General features: G+C 41.7%; 2 protein-coding genes across 5 annotated transcripts in view; one reads left to right on the top strand and one right to left on the bottom strand.

The window, feature by feature from the left end:
- Positions 1-2,632, bottom strand: part of IGSF6 (immunoglobulin superfamily member 6) — a 9,969-nt gene extending 7,337 nt beyond the window's left edge. The window contains exon 1 of the mRNA XM_040257750.1: positions 2,541-2,632. Coding sequence (XP_040113684.1) covers positions 2,541-2,607 — 67 coding nt within the window. The 5' untranslated portion in view covers positions 2,608-2,632. The remainder of the gene's footprint in view (positions 1-2,540) is intronic.
- The window catches only part of METTL9 (methyltransferase like 9), a 50,749-nt gene extending 43,380 nt beyond the window's left edge, over positions 1-7,369 (top strand). The window contains exon 5 of one of the 4 annotated variants that reach the window (XM_040257743.1): positions 5,085-5,677. In XM_040257743.1, coding sequence (XP_040113677.1) covers positions 5,085-5,287 — 203 coding nt within the window. In that variant the 3' untranslated portion in view covers positions 5,288-5,677. Of the gene's footprint in view, positions 1-5,081 lie in introns of all 4 variants that reach the window. The other 3 variants (XM_040257739.1, XM_040257726.1, XM_040257733.1) reach the window with 3 other exon arrangements.
- Positions 7,370-17,738: the final 10,369 nt, after the last annotated feature.

Here is a 17,738-nt window from a genome sequence, read left to right on the forward strand (position 1 = left end):
TAAATAGAGCTCTAAAGAGAGATAGCTAGCTGGTAAAGAATCTGCCTACAATGCAAGAGACCCTGGTTCAATTCCTGGGTTGGAAAAATCTGCTGAAGAAGGGATAGGCTACCCACTCCAGAATTCTTGAGCTTCCCTTGTGGCTCAGCTGGTAGAGAATCCACCCGCCATGCAGGAGACCTGGGTTTGATCTCTGGGTTGGGAAGACCCCCTGGAGAAGGGAAAGGCTACCCACTCCAGTATTCTGGCCTGGAGAATTCCATGGACTGTATAGTCCATGGGGTCGCAAAGAGTCGGACACAACCGAGCGAATTTCACTTCACGGCATCATGTCAGCAGGGCCGCGACTAAGACACCCCATCCAGTGCTCTCACCGCCGCCACATCATGCTGCTTCCGTGTCATGGGGGTGGGTCCCTACGTGGCCGCCTATCTAATCCCAGGTTCGTGAAGCTGGAAAGCTGCTCAGTTATTTACCACTGGGAAGACCTGCCCTCAGCCATTTTGAGGGCAAGGGAGGCTCTATGTGAAATGCTATTGGTTGAGGCAAACTGGAATTTGTGCATGTTTTCACTCTGACTTTGTGTGGTTCTATGTTTCCACATGGTCTTATTTGTCTTGACTTTTCCCTTTGCTACTATACATAAAATTAAAAAATAATCCAAGTTGTCTGATATAAGTTTCATATGGGCTTTTTGTCACTTAACATTTTTCTTATAGGTCCTGATCCAGAGCAGAAGAATTAAAACTAGAATCATGGTATTTGTGACCCAAATCTCTTCTCACCATATTGTAATTTTTGTTACTTGTACAATTGGAGATGAGCTGGGAGTTTTTTAGCAACCTGGTAAAGGTAAACCAGATGAGTGGGTAAAGTCAAGTCACTGGAGAAGACCAGGCTTCCTGCGTCTTCAGCCGAGGGGCTTAGCCTCACTCCTAAGGCTGGTAACTGCAGCCGCAGGTCTCCTACCCAGACTTAGTCACCTTAGAAGTAGAGAAGCGGCTTTATGAGGTATAGTAATCGTTAAAGTGTGGGAACTTGAGGTGGAAATGGGCCTGCCAGAGTCGTGAAGTTAAGCAGCAAGGTCCCAGTGTCAACTCCTCCGTGAGGTAGTTTTTAAAAGGGAAGCTATCTTTTAACATTTTTCCTGGAGAACTAGTGTTCCAGGGAGTTTCCTATCTCTGCTCATGACCGCCTTGGAAGGGAGAAAACCCGGTGTGGTGGTTTCCTGTGAGAGCCCAGGCTGTGAGGAGACGGCTGCTCCGCCCCCCCGCCCCCCCCGCCCCCCCCCGCCCCCGCCCGCCCCCGCCCGCCCCCGCCCGCCCCCGCGCCGTGAGTGAGGCGGCAGCTTAGTGCGAAAGGGAAGTTTGGATAATGTGTCAGCCTGCAGCCCACTGCTGTCAAGAGCTGCGCTTGAAGGACTCTCGCATTCTGTAGGGTTTCTTTTTAAACACAGTACCCTCTGAAAAAGGTTGAAGTTTATCTTCTTAGTGGAGGGAATGAAAAAAGATTACTGTTTTTGAAGACCAAGCTAGAAAATACATAGAAAAGTAATTTCCGAACTTTCTAAAAAACGCCTTTATGGAAAATTTCAAACATACGCAGAAGTAGTTGACCAGCACACTAACTTCTCCACCATCACCTGACTTCAGCCCAGTCTTGTTTCAGCTCTTCTGCCTACTTGTGCCTTTACTCTCGTGTTATTTTAGGGCAAATTCCAGATAATTTGTCTGCACATCTTTCAGTATATATCTTTGAAAGATAATTCTTTTAAAAAATAATACTAATTAGACTACTCTATAAAAGTAATATATATACTTCTTAGGGAATTAATAGACTTATTACTGGAAGTGGAAACAAAAAAGTCACCCGTAGTCCTTTCACCACTCTGCCCCTACCAAATCACTGTTAACATTTAAAAATTTTTACAGATGAGAAAAAAATAAGAGCTTTTGTTCCCTTTCCTGGCCTATGACCCAAACTTTGTGAGCAAATCTGAGATTATGAGATTTTTTAGAACGATGATGAAATTATTAGAACTGTGATATAGGAAACTCTCTCATAGAGAAAAAACAGGCAAAAGTATCCATATATTTGTGATATGGTTATTTTTCAGGGAAGGAGCCATTGCAGTTTTTTTAAATGACAGGTACTTCAATTTATAGAAATTCAGCTTTTTCTGAAACACTGTTCTTTAAAAAATATTCAAGTATTTAGTGCAGAGTCAGTTTGCCTGTATGGGAACTGAATTGTTAATGATTAATGTGATTTTATGAATATTTTCAAGCCTTTGTTTGGAGAGGTACTCTTCTCTAAAGCAGCATGATAGCAAAGGAAATTTTCAATGTTAATATTAATTTTTTTTTCTCAGCTCTTTTTTTATTACCTATTTCTCTGAGAAAAAAGGAAATTTGTCACCTTAGACAGTTTCCATAATGTTATACATTTAAAAATCTGTAGGGGGTTAAAATATAAATGAATTTTTAGATGAAAAGTAGCAATTGATTTAAATAAAATGGAGGGAAAAAAAAGAACCTTACCGACATAAAACAGAATCAGATTGAGTTCCAGACCGAGAATGATCTTTCCTCTGTTCACAGTCTCCATTTCTGTGTGTATGTATGAGGTGTGGGAGTGTGTATTTGAGGAGAGTTTTGGCTTTTTTTTTTTTTTTCTCAGAAAGGAAGAACCAAAGAGAGGAACTCTTATTGAGGAACCATAATTGGGAACTTTTCGAAATTGTGTAAAGATTGTTTGTAATGCAGTTTTACCATTTAAAGTTGAGATTTTAGCTTAGAGCACATTTCTAAATGTTCATATGGTCACATTTTTCTTGGGTTTTACAAATCCTCAAAGATGTTAGATGTTTTGGGTGAGATTTTGATTTACCTTGGTGCGTATTCCTAGAAAGTATTGTTTGACAAATAACTCAATTAAATTTTCTAGAGCAGTTCAGTCTGTGACCTTGGGCATCTGATTTGTTCTTGGTGCTGGGCTGATAACTGCTGGAAATCAAGGAGAAGCAGAAGGAAATATCTTCATGTAGTGTGCTAAGTCACTTCAGTTGTGTCCAACTCTCTGAGACTCTATGCACTGTAGCCCACCAGGGTCCTCTGTCCATGGGATTCTCCAGGCAAGAATACTGGAGTGGGTTGTCATGCCCTTCTCCAGGGGCTCTTCCCAACCTGGGGATCGAACTCACATCTCTTCCATCTTCTGCATTGGCAGATGGGCTCTTTACCACTAGCGCCACCTGGGAAGTCCATCTTCATGTAGAGACAAGAGAAAAATCAGTGAACAATGAATAAATAAGTTGGGTGCCATTAACTAATTGTATCCCAGTTTTGTTTAGTCACTAAGTCATGTCCAGCTCTTTGCGACCCCATGGACTATAACCTGCCAGGCTCCCCTGTCCCTGGAATTTCCCAGGCAAGAATACAGGAGTGGGTTACCATTTCTTTCTCTAGGGGATCTTCCCAACCCAGGGTTCGAGTCTGCATCCCCTGCACTGGCAGGGGGTTCTTTACCACTGAGTCACCTGGGACGCCCTTGCGCCCCGGTTTTGTATGGCTACTGTTATTGTGAAATAAATGTGTGGAATCTTTGTCATCCAGAACCCCACCCTAGTCCCTCGGGGGCTTCATCAGTCAGGTTCTTTGTAAACAGCAGAAAGTGACTTGGGCTGACTTAATAAGCAAAAGGGAGTTTATTGAAAGGATTTGAGGGTAGCACAGTGAGTCCCTGGGAGGACTGGAGAATCATGTGTTGGGGTCTACATGCAAGACACATGCCCCGAAATCTGCTATAAAGCTGATGTGAAGAGCTCACTGCCCCCGGCAAGCATTGCTGCCTTGGCGTGGCCCACAGCCTGTCAGTAGTACCACTCCGTGCTGCCCGAGCTGCTTGGACTCACACCACTGCTCCGCCTTCCCAGAGAAGGAGCCTCACGTCCCCACTTCTGGGCCACTTGCTCCTCATTCCAGGTCTCAGCAAGTGTTTCTGAGCTTAGGTCATGGGCCAGTGCCTGAGATGCAAGAAAGAGGAGGGGGAAGCTGCTTCCCCAGGCTTTGCCTTCCATGGGGAAGAGGAGTGCTCACTGCCGGAAAGAATGAAGCCCTCTGCACTGTACTGTTTGTATGTTTGGCACTTGTTCATTATATATTTTGTCATTTACAGAAAGTTATTCTCAATCTGTATTTAGTAATACTTTTAAATTACTGTGTATTTTTTTTACATCATTGTTGTGTCTGAAAGCACCCCCCAGATTTTATATATACCACTGTGTGTGTGTGTGTGTGCGCGCGTGCCTGCGCATCTGTAGTCAGTGCTTGGTATGTATGTGAACTGAAGACTTTTTCTAGCCTCCTAGTACCTGGGCATCTGACACTCATGGGTTTGGAAATGACTAACGTAACACAGACTTGAGTCACTGTTCCAAGAAATGCTAGGTTGATTCATCCATTCTAGTGTGTTATATCCTTTCTCTGGTTCTGGAGGTTAACTTGTATGAAATTCTTCTGAAAAGTTAGAGAATGGATTGACCTCTCTTGAAAAGCACACCAAATGATCTGTTTTTAGAAATTAAAAGCCTCCATTAACCTATTCTTACTTTCAGCCTGATAAACCTCTCTAGTTAATATGTGGCATAATTTTACTATGCTAGTGGCGTTTTCTTACGTTTATCCAAAGCACTCTTTCAAACTTTGTTCTACTCTGCCTCAATGTCCCAGTGTTTAATAAGCAGTTTTCCAAACCTATTAACCGTTACACACCAGTCAGTCTAAGGGAGGGTGATATCAAGAAGCTGTCAGAGCAAGTAGTAGTGTGGGGTTTGGGTCTGGTTTAATGAGGGATTACATTTCTGCCCCAGTGTTCATTAACCTTGCAAGCGGGGCCACGTTCTTCAGTCTTCCTAAGTCTCTGCTTCCTCTTTGTCCTACTGCTGGGTCACCCGGGAGATCATTCATCAAAGCACCCAGGGCTTGGCACATACCAAGTCCTTAGCAGATATTGTTCTTCCTCTCTTCCCTCTTTTGAATAATCTGTTTGTTCAAGAATTTAACTTCATGTTTTTGTTTTAGTAGGTGGCAAGTGGGATAAACCATCGGAAATTTTGGAAATCAAGGGACAGAATTGGGAAGAACAAGTGAATAGTCTGCCTGAAGTTTTCAGAAAAGCTGGTTTTGTTATCGAAGCTTTCACCAGACTGCCATACCTGTGTGAAGGTGACATGTATAATGACTACTACGTTCTGGATGATGCTGTCTTTGTTCTCAAACCCGTATAAACATGTGGAGGTTGAGGTCTTCAGAGTCTACCCCAAGAATGTACACTCCAGAAGAGGATCTGCCAGTTCAGTTATGTGAAGGGAGGACCTTTGGGGACTGCCATTCTGAATATCATGTAGGAATTTTAAAAGCCAAATTACTAATTATTGCTTTGTAGTGTGTAAAAGGAATGTTTTTTAAAAAACAAAAAAACAATTCTTTGAGGATTTTTATCAACTCTTTACTGAATAATGCAGGTCACACTCCAATTATGGAAGATATTTTTTATACTTAATTGCAGTAGGGATTCATTCCCAAAGCAATAGTCATGACTTCACAGGGAACCAGTAAATGTGGGTTGTTTGTAATAAAATAAAGACTGGGTAATAAAGCTGTCTTTTCAGTTGCAAGTATTGGTTATAAAGTATAGCCACTGATCCTCTTTCATGATTAGAAATTCTGTCATTATTCCGGAAAATGTTTTTAATCATGCTAATAAACTTTTTTTGGAGGTGACTTTGGCATCATGTTGGAGTTACTATAAGGCTTCCCAAGCATCTTTAATTGCTTTGCTTCCAGTGTGCCCAAGTAGTAGCATATATGAAAGAAAGATGAAGTAGACTAGAATATATGGTAAAGGAAGGCTTTAGACTTGGGGTGGGGGTGATTATTGCAAATTGTGGTGAACGCAAGCAACCCAGACTAACTCTCAAAAGAACAACCTCATTCAGATGTACTTCAGGGACTACGCTCACTCCCCAACTCATATATATATACACACACATATATATATATGTATATATATATTTTTTTTTTTTTTTTAAACACAGAGCAGTGGGTTCTGACTTTGTGGTAACTTGTGTCCTACACGCAGAATTTTGCTTTTCTGGACAATCTCAGGTTCTCAGAATTGGAACATTCAGTATTGTCTACTGAACACAACCTAATATTCTTTTAATTCAGTTTCTTAACTCTGTCCTTGTATACATCTTTCACAGAACTTGGCTCTTCTCGAAATCCTTAACTGAGTTTATAGTTTGCCAGGAGTATGGTTTGAGAAAACCACGTCAGACTCAGGCATTCTAGAATCTGTGAGTGCCTCCAACCATATATCCAGAGATGTTGCAACGAGGAGCTCATTACCAAGATCAATCGATAACCATTGTGGGTGTTCCAAAGAGCAGAGCACTTAACCCAGAATCTGAAATCTCAGTAATCATAGAGATGCCAATTTGAGATCATGCCTATTAACAATATGTTATTCTCACAACTTGATTTTGTCAGCCAGGTGTTTCATTAAATATTCTCATCTATATGCTCATAGAAGTCATCAAATCAGCACATTTACTGCAGCACCTGGGTATAAAGGAGAATTAAAGCCTTGAGAAGAATGACTTTATTATTCATTAAGAACAGCATTCCCACGTCCTCACACCAGTATCTTCCACTGTTATTGTGTAGTCATAATAAGAGTTGGGTTATGTGATTTATGCAAAAGCGTTATTGGTGCTTTCTAATGCTTCCCCCCCCCCCAGGAATTCAAATAAGTGAAGTGCAAATACTTAGCACCTTAGATTGTAAAAATAGAGGAAATGAGTAAATTTAATGTAGTTCTTGTACAGTTGAGTTTTGCTTCTTTATAAGCTGTCATCATCAGGGGTTGCTGTTTAGACTGCTGAACAAGAGTGCAAGAGTGACGACGGATGCTCAAAGAGGCAGGTTGCTCCAAAGTGATTCATTAACTTTGAAATTGAGAATTAATTTGATAGTCTACTTGGAAAAAAAAAAAAAAAAACCCTTCTTTTCTCCCCCGAATTAGAGAAAGCACATACATTTATGCATTTTAAAGACGAATACGTTCTCAAAATCTGAGGTTCTCTGAAAATCAGCTTCTCAAAAGTGCCGTTTTTTGGTGAAAATTTAAACCGACAAATCCGCTCACATTTCATGCCTGGTCTCGAAAGTCTTGGGGGTATATCATCATTCCACCAGATGGCAGTGTTTCTTACTGAGCGTCAATGACTTTTATTTCCCCTTAAATGGAATCATGTTTTTTTCTCCCCAAAGTTTTGATACAATAAACTGCCTTCTTGTCTGCACCATTCCTTGTGTAAGTGTTTCATATCAAGTTAAGGTTGTACTGGAGAAATTAAGACCTCTATTTGCAGTCAAAGCCAGCTAACCAGTTGACCTTAAAGGTCACAGAGAAAGGAAATGCAAGCTGCACCTGTGAGTCAAAGCTCTTTGCACCTGCAGCTGTAAGCCTCTGGAGTGTTTAGATCACTGATGTCAGCGAATGGAAGGGAAGAAGACACAATAGCCTTAGTCATTTCTCCCTTGTGCAGAGCTGTTAAGAGAGACAGCGAATTTTCTACCCTTCTCTTATGTCACATCAGTTTTTACATAATTGACCTTTAACAGGAAAGCATTTGGGCTGGGAAATAAAGTAAAACTTAGTTGTTTCAAGTCGTCTTTCTGAGTAAAGCTTTGTTTTCACTTAGTTCTGCTCTAACATGTTTCATTAACTTTGAAATCTACTCCTCAGAGCAGCATATTCAAGCAGACTCATAATGAAGCAAGATGTTTTTACCAGTTGTTTCCTACTGCTTGCTGCTGCTTAGTTACTGATAAAAGCATTTCATGATATTTTTTCTCTAAAAGCTACAGTACCGTCCATCCATATGGGCTTCCAGTGGCTAAAGTGACTTAGCACGTTTGTGCAGATACCTAAGTACTCCTCAAATAGGCTTATATCCAATGCACCTATGTTACAGCTGGAAGCCAATGTACTGAGCCAGGGCTGTCCAGGTTGAGTTCTGCTGCGTAGGAATCCACTGAACACAAAACTGGGCTTGTCATTGACTTGAAACAACCAGGACGCTCACCAAGTAACAATTATCAAAGATATAAAATCATGAATTGGCAGAAGGAAGATCACACTGTCCCTGCCAAGATCTAAGTGAAAAAAATGCACCCAGTATCATGAAGGAAATATTACCACAGTATAAAATTCAATAGCCTGCCCTTTTGCAATTGTATGATAAGACAGTAGCTAGGCAACAGTGAACAACACAAGAAGAAGAATGTCACATCTCCTGTAGCTGTTTGTCTAGGTGTTCACATTTTGGTGTCTACTCTATCAATTCTAATGTATTTGTATTGTCTTTGTCTTCTGTGTGGGCTTCCCAGGTGGCTCAGTGGTAAAGAACCCGCCTGCCCATGCAGGAGACATGGGTTCGACCCCTGGATCGGGAAGGTCCCCTGCAGGAGGAAGTGGCAACCCACTCCAGTATTCTTGCCTGGGAAGTCCCATGGACAGAGGAGCCTGTGGGCTACCGTCCATATAGTCGTGAAGAGTCAGACACAACTGAGCACATACGCACTCCTATCTTCCATGTAGAAGTTGATTCTAACTTATTTTTAGTTGTTACTTTTATTTTGGAATAATGTTAGATTTCGAGAAACCTTGCAAAGATAGTACAGAGAGTTCATGTGTACCCTTAACCCCCTAACATTGTCTTGCATAGTAGCCACGTTACGTGTCTAAACTAAGAAATTGACATTGGTACCCAATTAGTAAGTAAACTACTGACTACTGCAGTTTTGCCCATTTTTCCATTTCGTTTTTCTCTGTTCCAGGAGCCAATTCAGCATACTACATCCCATTTAGTTGCTTACGCTTAAAATTGCTTAGTGTTTATTTACACAGTACCATTATTTATATTTTTCTTCCAAATTTTTATTGTAAAATCACATGAAATTTCCCATCTTAACCATTTTTAGGTGTTCAGTTCAGTGGTATTTAGTACATTCAAATTGTATAACAATCACCATAATCCATTTTTTCTGTTTTCACATTTTGCAAAACTGAAACTCTGTAGCCATTAACACTAACTCTCTGTTCCTCTCCCCCTTCCCCCACCCCCAGTCCTGGCAATCACCATTCTACTTTCTTTGAATTTGGCTATTCTAGGTACCTCATATAAGTAGAATCATACAATATTATTTTGTGTATGACTGGCTTATTTGATTGAGCACAATGATCTCAAAGTTCATCCATGTTATAATATATGTCAAAGTTTCTTCCCTTTTTAATGCTGAATAATATTCCATTGTGCCTTTTGCTTATCCATTCATCTGTCAATGGACACCTGCATTACTTTTATTTGTTATTGAGAATAATGTGACTATGAACGTGGGTGTATGAACAATCTGTTCTGAGTTGCTGTTTTCGGGATCTATACCCAGAAGTGGAATTTCTGGATCAGACACTAATTCTGTGTTTAGTTTGTTGAGGAATTGCCATATTGTTTTTCACAGTGGCTGCACCATTTTACATTCCCACTAACAGTGCACAAGGATTCTAATTTCTCTACATCCTCCCTAACATTTGTTATTTTGAATTTTTCTTGATAGTAGCCATTCAATGGATCTGAGGTGGTATACAGTGGTTTTGATTTGCATTTCTCTGGTGATTTGTTTTTATAGTACAACTTGTATGGCATTGGGTTTCGTTTACTAGTAACCTGTACTTTGTAGCTTGCTATCCATGTTGCTATCAAAGAATTGGAATCAGTGTATACTGATACCAAAGTACTTTTTCATTAAGAAATTTCATACTTCTGGAGAATTAAAATTGTTATTCCATAACTAGAACTTAAGATTTCCCTCTGGATTTTAGAGTCAATATGCTGTATTCATATGAATTATATACTAGTCTATTTTTTTGTGCAGGACCATTTAAAAATTACTTTCAGTAAGTATAAAATGAAAAGTAAAGATCCCCTCTTTATATCCCCAAATAAATAACCATGTAAATCTGGAATGTCTTATATACCTGCATTTCTTAAGTTGTGGAAAATAATTAAGAACAGATATGATGTCCAAATGCTATTTTCTTCTATCTTGTTCAGGAATCAACACAGTACATTGGTTTTATATTTTCATCTTTTTTTCACTTTTTAAAACTATTTTGTATTCAGGTATAGCCAGTACACCGACTCAATGGACATGAGTTTGAGCAAACTGGAGATAATGAAGGACAAGGAAGCCCGGTGTGCTGCGGTCCATGGAGTCCCTGGGGTCACAAAGAGCCAGACACGACTTGGAGACTAAACAACAACAACAAATAGCTGATTAACAATGTGTTAGTTTCAGCCATACCTATACATGTGTCCATTCTCCCCCAGACTCCCATTCAGGTTGCCACATAACAATGAGCTGGGTTCCATGTGCTATACGGTAGGTCTTTGTTGGTTATCCATTTTATATAGAGCATTGTGTACTGGCAACCATAAGTTTGTTCTCTAAGTCTTTTTTTTTTTGGTGTGGAAACCCAGGAACCAAGATGCAGAACACTGCTTTTAAACTCGGAACCCTCAATGCTTTTCAAATGGTAGAGCTGAAATGTTTGAGAATATGTTGGCAGTCCGTTTTATACTCAGCAGAACAAAACAGTTTTCCCTACACTTGATTTTGCCATCTTGTTTTTATTATTTATTATTTATAGGGTGGCTGTGACTGATCATAAAGCACTACTGGTTTTGGCATTATAAGTAGCATGTTTGTTATAGAAAAAGAAAATACAGACAGGTGTAAAGAACATGCAAGTAGATTTTAGCTGAACCATAACCCTTAGAGGACCACTATTAACATTTTGGTATTACCCTTCTGGACTTTTTTACATACCTTTATGTGCCCACGCATACACATTTACAAATTTTGAGCGTTAAAAATTTTGACAATAAAAGATACATTTATTCCTCCAAGATGAATCATGTGAAATGAGACACCTATTTTCTAAATCAAAAATTGACAAAAGATGGAAGACATTTTCTATCATCTAGTGCTTGAGAGTAAGCTTCTTGTTTGAAGGATTAAACCAGGAGCCTAGGAATAAAAGGATGTGTTTGAGGATGCTGATAAATATTATAATTATTTATAAATAACTAATAAATATTTATAAACTATCAACTGAGCAACAGAGCAGCGGAGTCGGTCATTTTTGAAGAGTATATGTAATTCTGCCACCAACAAAGTAATGTCAGCATTATACATTTCAGTTTTTAAATTTCAGGCATTGAGAGGTGTTTCATTAAATGTAAAGGATTGCGAGAAAATCTCTATAGAGTTCACAATTAAATTTGTTGTTCAGTTGCTCAGTTGTGTCTGACTCTTTGTGGACCCCATGGACTGCAGCATGCCAGGCTTCCCTGTCCATCACCAACTCCCAGAGCTTGCTCAAACTCATGTCCATCGAGTCAGCGATGCCATCCAACCATCTCATCCTCTGTCATCCCCTTCTCCTGCCTTCAATTGTTCCCAGCATCAGGGTCTTTTCCAGTAAGTCAGTTGTTCACATCAGGTAGCCAAAGTATTGGAGCTTCAGCTTCAGCGTCAGTCCTTCCAATTAATATTCGGAACTGATTTCCTTTAGTATTGACTGGTTTGATCTCCTTGCAGTCAAAGGAACTCTCATGAAGCTTCTCCAACACCACAGTTCAAAAGCATCAATTCTTCAACACTCAGCATTCTTTATGGTCCAACTCACATCCATACATGACTACTGGAAAAACCATAGCTGTGACTAGACGGACCTTTGTTGGCAAAGTAATGTCTCTACTTTTTAATATGCTGTCTAGGTTTGTCATAGCTTTTCTTCCAAGGAGCAAGCATCTTTTAATTTCATGGCTGCAGTCACCATCTGCAGTGATTTTGGAGCCCAACAAAATAAAGTCTGTCACTGTTTTCATTGTTTCCTTGTCTATTTGCCATGAATTGATGGGATTGAATGCCGTGCTCTTAGTTTTTTGAACGTTAAGTTTTAAGTCAGCTTTTTCACTCTCTTTCACCTTCATCAGTTCAGTTCAGTCGTTGAGTCGTGTCCAACTCTTTGCTGACCCCATAGACTGCAGCACGCCAGGCCTTCCTGTTCATCACCAACCCCCAGAGTTCACTCAAATTCATGTTCATTGAGTTGGTGATGCCATCCAGCCATCTCATCCTCTGTCATCCCCTTCTGCCTTCAATCATTCCCAGCATCAGGGTCTTTTCAAATGAGTCTGCTCTCTGCATCAGGTGGCCACAGTATTGGAGCTTCAGCTTCAGCATCAGGGTCTTTTCAAATGAGTCTGCTCTCTGCATCAGGTGGCCACAGTATTGGAGCTTCAGCTTCAGCATCAGTCCTTCTAATGAGTATTCAGGACTGATTTCCTTTAGGATGGACTGGTAGATCTCCTTGCCGTCCAAGGAACTCTCAAGAGGCTTCTCCAACACCACAGTTCAAAAGCATCAGTTCTTCAATGTTCAGCCTTCTTTATGGTCCTACTCTCACACCCATACGTGACTACTGGAAAAACCATAGCTTTGACTAGACGGACCTTTGTTGGCAAAGTAATATCTCTGCTTTTTAATAAGCTGTCTAGATTGGTCATAACTTTTCTTCCAAGGAGTAAGTGTCTTTTAATTTCATGGCTGCAGTGATTTTGGAGCCCCGAAAAATAAAGTCTGTCGCTGTTTCCACTGTTTCCCCACCTATTTGCCATGAAGTGATGGAAGAAGGGAGTGGCAAACCACTTCAGTATTCTTGCCTTGAAAACCCCATGAACAGTATGAAAAGGCACCTTCGTCAAGAGGCTCTTTAATTCCTCTTCACTTTCTGCCATAAGGACGGTGTCATCTGTATATCTGAGGTTATTGATATTTCTCTTGGCAGTCTTGATTCTAGCTTGTCCAGCCCAGCATTTCACATCATGTACTCTTCATATAAGTTAAATAAGCAGGGTTTCAATATACAGCCTTGCTGTTATCCTTTCCCAATTTGGAATCAGTCCATTGTTCCATATCCAGTTCTAACTGTTGCTTCCTGACCTGCATACAGGTTTCACAGGAGGCAGGTAAGGTGGTCTGGTATTCCCATCTCTTGAATTTTCCACAGTTTGTGATCCACACAGTCAAAGGCTTTAGCATAGTCAATGAAGCAAAAGTGGATGTTTTTCTGGAATTCTCTTGCTTTTTCTGTGATCCAACGAATGTTGGCAATTTGATTTCTGGTTCCTCTGTCTTTTCTGAATCCAGCTTGAACATCTGGAAATTCTCGATTCATGTACTGTTGAAGCCTGGCTTAGAGAAGTTTGAGCATTATTTTGCTAGCATGTGAAATGAGTGCAATTGTGGGGTAGTTTGAACATTCTTTGGCATTGCCTTTCTTTGTGATTGGAATGAAAACTGACCTTTTCCAGTCCTGTGGCCACTGCCGAGTTTTCCAAATTTGCTGGTATATTGAGTGCAGCACTTTCACAGCATCATCTCTTTGGATTTGAAATAGCTCAACTAGAATTCCATCACCTCCACTAGTTTTGTTTGGAGTGATGCTTCCTAAGGCCCACTTGACTTCGCACTCCAGGATGTCTGGCTCTAGATGAATTATCACACCATTGTGGTTATCTGGGTCATTAAGATCTTTTTTTGTATAGTTCTTCTGTGTATTCTTGCCACCTCTTCTTAATATCTTTTGCTTCTATTAGGTCCATACCGTTTCTGTCCTTTATTCTGCCCATCTTTGCATGAAATGTTCCCTTGGTATCTCATTTTCTTGAAGAGATCTTTAGTCTTGACCTTTCTATTGTTTTCCTCTATTTCTTTGTATTAATCACTGAGGAAGGCTTTCTTATCGCTCCTTGCTATTCTTTGAAACTCTGCATGCAGATGGGTATGTCTTTCCTTTTCTCCTTTGCCTTTTGCTTCTCTTCTTTTCTCAGCTATTTGTAAGCCTTCCTCAGACAACCATTTTGCCTTTGTGGATTTCTTTTCCTTGGGGATGGTTTTGATCACTGCCTCTTGTACAATGTTATGAACTTCTGTCCATAGCTCTTCAGGCACGTGTCCATCAGATCTAATCCCTTGAATCTATTTGTCACTTACACTGTATAATAGTAAAGGATTTGATTTAGGCCATACCTGAATGGCCTAGTGGTTTTCCCTACTTTCTTCAATGTAAGTGTGAATTTTGCAATAAGGACTTCAAGATCTGAGCCACTGTCAGCTCCTGGTCCTTCTTTTTGTTGACTGTATAGAGCTTAGAAAAGATAGAAAAGATAGTTATGCATAATTCCACCATGCACACTTAACTCTTCAATGTATTTCCTGTTTTAATACACGTGCATATATGTTCCATGTGTGCGTGCTCAGTTGTGTCCGACTCTTTGCAACCCCGTGGACTGTAGCCTTCCAGGCTTCTCTGTCCATGGAATTTTCCAGGCCAGCCTGCTGCAGTGGGTTGCCATTTCCTCCTCCAGGGGATCTACCAACCCAGGGATGGAATCTGTGTCTCCTGCATTGGCAGGCGGATTCTTTTTCACTGAGCCACCTGGGAAGCCCTTACATAAACACATATGACTTCATGTTTGACTTTTTTAGATATAAAATTATTTCCTTGTGTGTTTATTACACAGTCTTTGTTCATACCCATTTAAATAGCTGTATAACCCATGAAGTTGATGTAGTATAGTTCATGTAACCATTTCCTTAATGGGAACCCGAGTTGAATCTTTTCCCACCTGATTATCCTTTTATATGCAGTGCTGCTACATTAAAAATTTTGGTGCACAAACTTTTCTTTTACTTCTGAGGATTTTTTTCCCCTTTATATAAATTTGGTCACATTTGCTGATCAAGGTGTCTGAATATCTTTACAGTTCTTTTGTTTGTTTTTTAACCGTTGTATTATGGAAAGTTCCAAGCACATGAAAAAGAAGAAAATAGATAATAATAACCCCTGCTCGGGAAGCAGCTAGTATCAACACAGGACCCAGATTGTTTCACCCATATTCCTGCCCCTCCTTGGTCCCTGTTATTTCCAAGCAAGTCCCAGACATCATGTTTCAGCTTTGTAAATATGTATCTGCAAAAGATAAGGACTCTAAAAAAAGAGCCATATTGCAGTTGTCACACGTAAAAAAACTAACCAGTAAACCTCCAGCGACCACATTGCTCCAATTGTTCCATCATTTTAAAAATAGTTTGTTTGAATTCAGATCCAAATAAAGTCCCTACACGCAATTGGTGGATGTGTTTGGAGAGCCCTTCAGCCTCTTTCCTCGCTGCTCTTTCGGAGAGGGGCGAGGGAGAGGGCGCGCTTTTGCTGGCGTCTTGCAGCTGCGGGACTGTGACCCCCACAGCGCTCGGTGCCCGGGTCTCCACTCCGGCCGCCGCAGGGACCGCCCGCCTTGGACTCGGAGCAGCGGCGCCGGGCACCGCAGGTGAGGCGCGGGCGGCGGGGACGAGGCCCCCGCGGGACTCGTCGCAGGGGACGCGGGCGGCAGCTGCTCAGGCGCTGGGGTGCGCGGGGGCCAGGGACTCGCCTCGGGGGGCTGCCTGGAGAAGGGGCGCAAGGTACAAGGAGGGCGGCGGGGGCCAGAGGGAGAAAGGAGAGTGGGCAGAGGGAGATTCGGCGACTTGAAGGGCTCGTGGGGAGGGGGCGTCCATGGCAGGGGAGGGGAGGAAATTTCTAAGAAAGAGATCCGGACCCGCTTAATAAGAGCAGCCACGAAGGCAAGGACTTTGTCATGATAATATCAATAGCAACAAGAGAAGCATCAATAATAATAGCTACTATTTGTCCAGTGTTTATATGTGCCAGTGTTGGGGTCAGTTTTTTTTTTTTTTACATATTTTATATACAAGGAAATTTCTCTACGTATTTTTCCAATTACATTTCATGGCTGTTGTGAGCAAGAAATGAGAATATTCAGGTAGAGCAAACCGTTACACATTGGATAAATTGATGAACTTTAAAATAACATTTACACAGTCTTTGTGCCTGCTTAGGGGTTTCAGTCATGTCCAACTCTTTGGGACCCCATGGACTGAAGCCTGCCAAGCTCCTCTCTCCGTGGGATTCTTCAGGCAAGAATACGGAAGCGGGTTGCCATGCCCTCCTCCTGGGGCTCTTCCCCATCCAGGGATGGAACCTGTGTCTCCTGCACCGCAGGCAGATTCTTTACCATCTGAGCCACCAGGGAAGCCCCTGTCTTTGTGAGGTATTATCGCCATCCGCATTGTACAAAGAAGGCAACGTAAGCCCAGAGAGGTCAAGGAGTTTGTTGAAGAGCACACGGCTAGTAATCAGTGGTCTAAATGAAAACTGGGCCTTCTAGCCCTGAGGTGGCACTGGCCATCTGGAGTTCAGGTTCAGGGCCACTAAGTAGAGGCTGGAGAGCAGAGCTACTCAGTGTTTGGAATCATTTAGCTCAGGGCTCAGGAGCTAAATGATTAGGCCCCGCCACCTACTAGTTGTGTGATCCTCGGCAGGCCACTCGACCTTTTAAAACCCATTTCCTTGTCTGTGAAATAGAAATTGCAGAAATATTTGCCTCAAAGATTCTGCAAGGACTAAGTGAGGCAGTGTGTGTAGAGGGATGCGGGCTTAGTTCTCACTCATTTAGTGGTCGCTACAATTATGATTCCTAGAGAGCTAGGTGGCCCTGCGTCTGGGCCCCCCTTCTGCCATTTGCTCACTGTTTGAGTTCTGTGTGTCTGCTGAACTTGCCTGTGAGACCAAGTAAACCTTCAGGGCTGGTGGACGGAGCAAATGTATTGGCCCAGCAGGCAGAGGATGCCCAATGAGACAGCATCCTCCTCTCTCTCCTTCTATCACAGAATCCCAAGCCTTCCATTTTGCTCTCCTGAGACTCAAAGACAGGGAGGAGAATGACAGGGCAGAGTCTCACCGTTAGAGACAGAGCTGGGAGCAGCACTCAGGCCTGATGCCTCTAGTCTAAAAACAAAGCACACATTCCCTTAAGTAGAACTCAAGGGATGGGGCTGTTCCAATACCACAGTTCAAAATGAAATCCAAATCCAGTTCAAATAGCCTGGTAGCCTACAAACCAGACAAGTTAGACCACTTTGCATTAATACTAATGAAAATGGTCTTGTGGGGTTATTTTTTTGCTTTCAGTAGAAAATCTTCAGGTTAGTATCTGTAGACCTGTATCTTTGTATCCATGATATGAACCTTAAATGGCACTGCTTTGCAGACAGTAAAACTCCATGTAATTGTGAATTGTTGGTTTCTATCTGGGATGGGATGCCCCAGCATGGGGGAACCTCCCAGCATCTTTGCAAAATGTTTCTCATGCATTGAATGACCAGCTCATCCCAGTCTGCCTGCAACTTTCCAGGTCTTAAAGCGGAATCCCTCAGTCCCAGGAAACCCTGATGGTCAAGGTTTTTAGGAATCCACGTTCAGTTCAGGTTTGTGGTTATTGTTACTGGTTTCATTTTGAGTTTCTTCAAAGCAGTCCTTGCCTGCCTGATTTTCGCTCATCTGCAGGCCTTTGGATGGGGAGGGGGCTGGATGCATGGAGAAAGCTGTTGACCCCCAAATCACCATTGCCCAGCTCAGTCCTTTTAATCCTCTTGGCTAAGCTCCTGAAAGGGAGTGACCTGAGGCACTTTTAATTAAAACCA

Source organism: Oryx dammah, unplaced genomic scaffold, assembly GCF_014754425.2.
Source record: "Oryx dammah isolate SB20612 unplaced genomic scaffold, SCBI_Odam_1.1 HiC_scaffold_2, whole genome shotgun sequence".
NCBI classification, from domain to species: domain Eukaryota; kingdom Metazoa; phylum Chordata; class Mammalia; order Artiodactyla; family Bovidae; genus Oryx; species Oryx dammah.